We start from the raw sequence: 8,956 nt of genomic DNA on the forward strand, positions 1-8,956 counted from the left end.
TTGAGGCGAGCTCCTTCAATAAAACTCCCTGGATGGGCCATAGTGCCTTCCAACATGGCTACGTTTAGCTCCTCATAGCTCTCCCGTGAACCCCTGCTTCCCTCTGATGGTGAAGATATGATGTAGTGGATTTATACTATGCCAGACGTGGATTCCCAAGGTTTCAAGGAGTCTTCTGAACATACCAACTACTGCAATGTGATAGAGGCGGCGGTGAGTGACTCCCACTCAGTTTGGTCTGTACCAACTCCAGTGGAGATGACCCCACGAAAATCTTGGATCCCAGTGGCCCAAGCAACCCCATTTGTTAAAATGGGCCCTGCCAGGCCATGTTACTGAATTCCTACTCTGTTTGCTCAGACACTCTCTGAATAAGGAAGGGAGGAATAAACTATACACCAAATGCCCTAGGCCTACAGTACTGGATAAGGTGGCCCTTACACCAGAGTTTGATCCGGTCCTCATGACCTTCATAAATAAGTTGGGCAAGGACCCTCGCAAGACTTTGGAGCAAGGTTTCTTGTCTACCAGGACAAGCTATTGGATGTCTGACTAAAATACTCCTGATTGCAGGAGTGCGCCACCAGTATAACTGTCTTCTTGGGCACCGGTCCCGGTTATCTGAATCCTACACTACATCTGCCACACGCTACCAGCACCATTCCCTGTTGCCCCAAGGATCCTACAGTGTACGTGACTTCTCCTGTACTCAGGTTAAGTCTACCTCAGGTAGGAGTCGTTCCCTATTTCCCCACATATTGTGGTGGTCAAATTGTTCCACCTTTTTGAGCTCTCCCAAGAATCTTACTCTGCAAGGGCGATTTTTTCTCCCATCTCGATTTAAAAACTAAACATTCCGGATGACAGACTTTTTTTCCATTTCGGTGGAGCAGCCAACTGTGGCAGCTTACTGGTCTTCCCTTCAGCCTTAGTTCAGGTCGCTGGTGCTTTACCAAATGGAAAAAGCCTTTCATGGTGTCTCTACGAGCACAATATTCTTCTGATGGCTCAAGATCTGGATTCCCTACACAGACACAGAGTGCAGACAGTGAGACTCCTTCAAGATCTCGAATTTGTCATCAACTTGGACAAGTGCCATAGCACCGTCATAGTCAATTCAATTCTTACGTTTTGCAGTGGATTCCATTCAGACAGTTCTGAAGCTACAAGCTTCCCAAGTTTCAGCAATTCGCAAGGACATGAGGTCTGTGCTCCGCAGACCCTGGGTCACACTTAGAGATCTAGATCAGATGATAGGCCTCTTGTTTCAGAAAGAAGACCAATAAGATGAAACAGTCTATTCTAATCTTAACCCCTGCACCACAAAGCACTTTTTGATCGAAAAAAATATTAGCATAACATGTATTTGGTTCAATGGATGCATGATTTGCATATAAATATATAAACAGAGCAATTTTGTGTATATATTGCTTCACAGACAAATGTAAAAATTGTGTAAATTTATATATTTTTCACTTATTTATCCAGCCTTTATAAATAAAATAAAAAAATGAATAATAATAATAATTATATGTGGGAAATTAACATGTTAGACCGTATACAGTGTTTTTTATTTGCAATATTTCACACAGGGTCTGAAATGTTAGTATAAAATAAAAAATATTATATTCTCACATATAGTAGATGCGACAAAAACAATTAAAAAAGGTCAAATACATTGCTTATAGGTATTTATAAGGGCAATGAAACTATTAGAAGCAGTACAGCTTACTAAAAATGGTAGCAGAATATGCATTTTAGCATAATGCCCACATACAGGAAGTACATTTAATTCATATATTTCTAAAATATGGTATTTGAAAATGCTATAGCAATCTCTGAGCGGCTAATGAAATGCTGACATTGAAATGGTAGAGTCCATTCACTCCCCCACCCTGACCGTAGTAATGATATGACCCATTGAAACCTCCTGTACTTTTTGAAAGCAGGGGGTGATCTTACAATTTCAGCAAATTTACAGGCATTATATCAGTGACTAATGGTTCCGTGAAGAGAAATTTACTGTGAATGAGGTTTTATGGATTAGATTTTATTCTGCAAAATACATGAATATGGAAAGGTTAACTTGATTTCAATAGAGATCAGTTACATATATATATATATATATATATATATATATATATATATACTTTGCGTAGGACTGTGTGTATATATATTACACACATATACACACACACACAAAAACTGGTGTAGTTCCCTAAACATATAATTTTGCTTTTATAACCAATCTCGGGTTAAATATGCAAAATAAAACTGTTGCGAAAGTAAATAACATCCTGAAGATGAATGTGACTTCACATGCAAAATTTGCACTACAGTATTTAGCCAATCAAGCACATTATCTTAAAGTAGAAATAGGAACATTTATTCAGCATATCTTGAGATTAGCATGTAGTGTGTTGGAAGGTGACTTTGCAAATGAGGCAATAAAATGTTATCCTCATGCACACACTTCCTAGTATAGCACTATGTACTACAACCACTTCTGGACTCTCCCAAATATTAGGGGCATTGATACGGGATAACTGCAATTCCCTAATTTACAATGTATGTGTTAATAGGTAGTTTGAAATAATATGCACTTGTCTGATTATGCAAGTTACAATAGACGGAAGTAAAAGTCTGAATTAATTCCAAGCTTTACAAAAGATCAATTAAGTAAGACAGATCTACTGCTATCGGTAAGAAACGCTGCACATCCAGAGATTAACGTCTCTGCTGCCAGAGATGTAACTCTGATAGCCACATTAAGAGTTATTGGCCAGAAGGGAACAAGAGTACCAGACTGCCCATCCTAAGTAGAGATACTTGGGAGGTATGCAATATCCCCATGTATGTAAAATCCTGTGCAAAATGTGTCGAAAGGCAGTGATGCCAGCAGAGGGTCGGTGCTGAGGGTAGATTATGGCTTTGATGACGAAAAAAGAAGTTTAAACTTTTTTTGTGCACAGAAAAGGTTACTCCAACATAATCAGTGTTATTTGAAAACACTGATATTTGGTTGGAGTAAGCCTTTAAGTGCATGCATAATTTTTTTTTTTTTTACAAATCTGACACTATAGAAAATTTTCAAATATTCAGATATGAAATCCTTGTACTCAAAATTGGTGACTACATCCAAGTGATGAAAAGATAACAATCTTCATTAGAATTCCAAGCTAACCAGTAAATAAATGGCAGGTAGAAAAATATAATACAAAATCTATTGACTGGGTAGGGGAATGGGGGGGGGGGGGGGGGCGCAGTGGGGGACATGCCCTAGAGTTTGCATTATGTTTTTATGTTTTTTTTTCCCCCCATTAGTAAACTTGTAATTATATTAAAGAAGAAGATTTCATTATTTCCATCATTTATTATTATTATTGGCATTTATATAGCGCCAACAGATTCCGTTGCGCTTCACAATATTTTTAGGACAATTACCAAAAAACCTACAGGAACGATAGGTTGAAGGGGACCCTGCTCAAACGAGCTTACAGACTATGGTTGGATGTAGTCTCTAATTTTAAGGTTAAGGATTTCCTATATGAATATATGAACCATCAGAAGGAGCCCTCCTGTTTGCACCGTTGAGATAATCAGCAGAACAGAAAGTACAACTAAGATGGCTATTGACTAAAGTGAGAATTCAAAATGAATTTCAAATTAAAAGCCGAAAAAAAAGCCAAAATGGAAGTATATGGGACATGGAGTATTTTTCCAGTTAAGCTATTTTGACTTAAATTTAAAATTGGCTTGGAATTCTCACTAGATAGCCCTGTAAAATTGGTCCATACATGCGAAATGTATTTATAGAATACAAAGATAAAATTGCTAGGGTAGCAATGAACATTCTTTTTGTTTTTTATGCAAACCAAAAAAAAAAGGTAACGTGACAAGATAAATATCTAACATATAAACATATATATATACACACACACACACACACACACACATTATACACACGACAACAAAACTTACACTATCATAATGCCATAAAATCTATATCAAAATGCCTAAAATAAAAGCAACACTGTATTCATTATTTTCGTATATAAGAAGGAATGCAAGTTTTCTTATTTCGCCTTATTTAGTGATAAGAATTTGGGTTTGGAATTTTTGTGTATTTATTATTTTTTTTATTATTATTTTTTTTTTTTTTTTTTTAATACAACATGCAAATGTGGGAGCAAAGTTCTGAAAGTGAAGCAATCACTATGGAAACCAAAAGAACTTCACTGCTAATTCTTCCACATTTAAAACTCTGCCCTACAAATGTTCTGTATCAATAACGCGATAAAATGCTGATTCTCAAATATAACCTACGCAAAGGAATAAAACAAATCTGTACAGAAATGGCAACAGCGGTTTACAAAATGTAAAGAAACACGACTGAGGAGCAGGCCCCTAACATACATGTACAAAATAAAGAAATTGGCTTTGTATACTAAAATGATTATAAAATATAAACAGTAACTGAGGAATGTACATATAACAACACACCAACTTTATCTGTCTATCGATATGTGCCTTAGGATATCCAGATTTCCAAAAAAAGAAAAACCAAAACAAAACCCTGAGTTCTAAAATTAATGAAGAACATTCTACAAGTTCTTTTCATCAGAACATTCATTAGCACTAGTTCTTCTAAGCCAAACTTGTCTCAATTATAAAGTATTACTTGTTTGCCCACAGAGCAGCCCTATGTAAGTTGTGGTTTTTATAAATGACATGAATAAATAAATGAAATAGTATTACATTTTAAACAAACAATAAGACAGTGACACATTGTGGCAAGCTCACTGAGAATGGCCAAAACTTAATGGGAGCTTTTAACTATTAATTTAGTTTGTAATGTTAAATAGATGTAGTGAATTAATGTAAATACACCCAGTCACCCAGAAGTAACTCAGACAGACACTGGAATAACATGACATACAGTGTGTATGGGGCTCAGTGCTCACTCATTGATCACACAGCACCATGCCCTATCCCACACCAGACACAGGTAGCCCTCACTCACATATCTTGCCCCGCAAACTCTGCAGGACCCGCACGGGGGCCGCGAGCGGATCCCCGGCCTCTCCTCCGCCTCCTGCCCGCTGCTCTCCTGCCATGTCCGGCGGCGGCAGTGTCTCTGGCTCTGCCTCTGCCAATGCCTCTTCCGCCGGCAAGAACTACTTTGCGTAGGACTGTGTGTGTGTGAATATGTGTGACACAAACTGAGGAAACTCGCCGCGCGGAGTGATTCGGCGCAAACCCAAACACTCTTTGATGACACGGCGTTCGTCACTTGGGTAGGCGGGGTCAGGTGACTTGAGCGTGTGGGTCCTTTGGCTGCTCTGGTCCCCACCGCTGCCAGGGCTAGGGGTAGATTCCACAGCGCTTGTCAAAACTACAATTCCCGTGATGCTTTGCCGGCCTTAAAGTGCTAGTTTTCAGCCCAAACTTGTATTACTGTAACAGTGTCCGTGAAAGGGCGTTTCTGTGTGTGAGAGTATATGTGTGTATATATACATACAGAGAGAGAGTGTGTCTATATAATATAATATAGACTCACTCTCTATATATATATACACACACAGACACTAAATACTCTCTTTCTATATATATATACATACACACTCTCTATTTAAACACACTCTCTCTCACTCTGTGTATGTATAGAGAGAGAGAAAAGAAAGGACAACTCTGGGATGATTTTCTATAAATGTATACACAAAATCAACGTTTCAATGCATCTGGGTTTTAATCAAGACTCATTTCTTTAGTTTATGTACGTTGGCGCTGGGAAGCACCCATTTAATCCCATTTAATTTTTTTTTTTAAAGTTCGTTTTGGTGAGCGCCAAAACTGAGACATGGACATATATATATATATATTAAGGCAATTTGGATTTATGGGAGGTGCTGGTTTGCTACCCCTAGCCTACTTAACCCCCTTTAGGACCAAACTTCTGGAATAAAAGGGAATCATGACATGTCACACGTGTCATGTGTCCTTAAGGGGTTAAGGCACTCCCCTTACCTTGCTCCTTACCGTTCGAGGTCAGCGTTGAATGAGGATCCACTTCCGGGTTCTCTCAGACGCCATCTTGGTTTCCTTACCCACGAGTTTCTCTGCGGCAAGCTGTGTCCAGGAATCCTCTTGCAGGCCTTTTCCCTCCGTCCAGCTTCTTACCCGGGTCTTCGTCGTAGATCGCGTCCCAGGGACTCCTAAACCGTAAGTCAGACCTACCTGTCACGCCAGGATTGGTTCCCATGGCGCACGGTACAGCACGGGTCCTCGCTTTACGGTTTTCTCGCATTACATAGCCTTTCTCGTGGCTTAATTTCGTACAAATTGTTCAGCTAAATCATGCGTATTAGACAAGCGATCATTTTGCACAAACTGTTTTCCCTTGCTTCATTTAAACGATTATCATTTCGGTTGTGTTTTCCGTTCTGCACTTATTCATGTTACATGTTTAAGCTATTCATGCTAACTTCTGGTTCCCTTCATACTAGATTCAGTTGTTCTGCTATGTATTCACATAGATCTGTTTTGTGAGTTACAATTCATCATTTCATGTATATACATTTGGTTAAATAGTTGCTTGTTTGAATAGACAGACCATTTTCATTGCTATTTTAAGGTATCACTTATTACATCCAGGGCATGATACCAGCTAACATTTCTGTATGGATCACTGGACTCCCACGCTTACAGGAGTTTTCATAAATTATCCATTTCATTACAATTAAATCAGCCTACGTTACAGGCCTCGTTTCTTTGTTGTTAACCATGACACATAAGGCTTTAATTCCTTTTCATGCATACTCGGGTTGAATCACACGTACTGATCCAACCAATCATACGTTTCCTCCACAGTAATATACATATATATATATATATATATATAACTTACATTTTATGTTTCCCTTACACACCATTATTATATAACACATATGTTGTTGGTACATAGGCCATGGCCTCTCTCAGATGTCTTATTAAATCCATGACAACATTTCTGAGTAACACATCTTTTCCCATGGTATCAACATTTTATTTTTGTCAGGGTACCTGAGGCCTCTACCTCTAAGGGAGGTAGAGACTTGGTGGTTTATCCGTCCAGGCGAGCTGTTTCCTCCGTTCCTCGCGGTTCATCCAGCCACTTAAACACCGGCCGCGAGGAATCCACATCCTTTTCTAGCAGGACGCTCAATACGTGACGTCATGACGCTATCACGAGCGACCTGTCACTCAAGTGTCCGATATCCAATCGGCACTTGTCAGAGGCGTGCTTACCATCCGGAGCCAGGGTATTTAAGCTTACTTCTCTCTTCAGCTCATTGCCCTGTCGTGGTTCTAGCTTGTCTAGTCACTCAGTGCTCTGGTATTCTGGTTTACTCTATTTGGTTTTGACTCGGCTTGTTGTACTACCCTGCTTCTCTGTTCTCCCTTGACCCGGCTTGTCTCTCGCTTATCTGTCTTCCCGTTCCCTCGACCTCGGCTTGTCTCTGACTATTCTCTATTACTCTCGGTACGTTAGTCCGGCCATTCTAAGGCCCGGTATACGTACCTTTCCACTCTTTGTACTCTGCGTGTTGGATCCCTGTCCCGATCCTGACAATTTTCAATCATACGCCAGCAAACCATAAAACATTGCTGCTATAAGTCTGTTTTCTTTCCAACAATCCACACTCATCATACTACTCTCTTTTACCCATTTCAGGTTGTCAAGCTTATATATATTTGCTCCACATGTTTTTTTTCCTGTGAATTTGTCATACTACCAGGTACGTACACCTGCTCATATGGTATTCTACCATACATCTCATTTCGTCCCCCTAGGTTATAGTGCTGGCAATAGGGTCACAGGCTTCCCAATAGGTATTTACCCCGTCTTGGCAGTCGCCATCAGTTAGTGGTCCCGCGAGGCCAACACTCCGCCTCAAACGTTTCAGAGGCAAACACCCATCGGGCCACATGTTAGCTAGCCGCCTCGCATGTTGCATAGAGAGGGCCTCACCTGTCACTCCCTTCCCCTGTTTTCTGTCTTACAGTCACCGAGAGGCCGAAAACTCCTGCCACTACGACGAGTGGCCTCAATAACCCCTCGCGCCAACGCATAGATAGAGCCTCTCAAGCCGCTTGGCAATTAGCAGGGCCTCATCTGTCACCAAACAAGTATAATGTTTTCGCCATCCGGCCTAGCTAGCCTGCCAGTACAATTTGGTGGTTTCATACACTAATTAATTGTTTTGTTTATAGTATGTCTCAGGAAGGGGTAGAGGATTTCTCCCTGCCTAGCACCCCGGCTAGAGCTGTCACTCCCACACAAGGAGGAGAGCTAGCTAGTCCAGCATTGATCAGATCCTGGACGATCCCGCGGATAACCACGGAATTTTCAAACTGCTACGCACATCTACAAATAACATGGATGCCGGGGAAGGACCTAGCCAGTCCAACCCAGGAGACATACATGCCATGTTCTCCTCAGTCATGGCGTCCATGAGCAAGGTCAACTCCAGGCTGGAGAAACTTGAGTCGGTCACCACGGCCCTTACTCTAGCAGGGCCACCCGCTGCTGCTTCACAAGCACCAACCGACTTGCCAATAGTTGCTCCAGCCATCACCCTGGATGACCATGAAGTTAGCCCGGCTCATATACCTGAGCACATAAAAAGGGATATCCTGGAAGGTAAAGACGTCAACCTGGCTTCCCTCTTGATTGCCTCCCAGGATATTGTTGAGAATAAGACGTTTGCTTATGATGATGTATCTGTTGTTGTCAGATCTAGGGATGCCCGCCTAAACAGGAAACAGACTATCCCTGAATTTGTACTAGCCTTTGGTATTTACAGGGATGTCATCTGTACGGTCTATCCCAACAGAAGAGAGGAGTTTGATCTCTATATGCACAAGCTGGTAGACCTGGGCAACAAATATGGTGGTTCAGCCTTCTATGACTACC

At 40.8% G+C, this 8,956-nt stretch overlaps 1 protein-coding gene across 1 annotated transcript in view; it reads right to left on the reverse strand.

Moving 5' to 3' along the window:
- Positions 1-5,153, reverse strand: part of RASA2 (RAS p21 protein activator 2) — a 108,694-nt gene extending 103,541 nt beyond the window's left edge. The window contains exon 1 of the mRNA XM_063442302.1: positions 5,024-5,153. Within this exon, the coding sequence (XP_063298372.1) occupies positions 5,024-5,117 (94 nt within the window). The 5' untranslated portion in view covers positions 5,118-5,153. The remainder of the gene's footprint in view (positions 1-5,023) is intronic.
- Between the last annotated feature and the right edge of the window lie 3,803 nt (positions 5,154-8,956).

This window comes from Pelobates fuscus, chromosome 2 (genome assembly GCF_036172605.1).
Source record: "Pelobates fuscus isolate aPelFus1 chromosome 2, aPelFus1.pri, whole genome shotgun sequence".
In the NCBI taxonomy this organism is placed as follows: domain Eukaryota; kingdom Metazoa; phylum Chordata; class Amphibia; order Anura; family Pelobatidae; genus Pelobates; species Pelobates fuscus.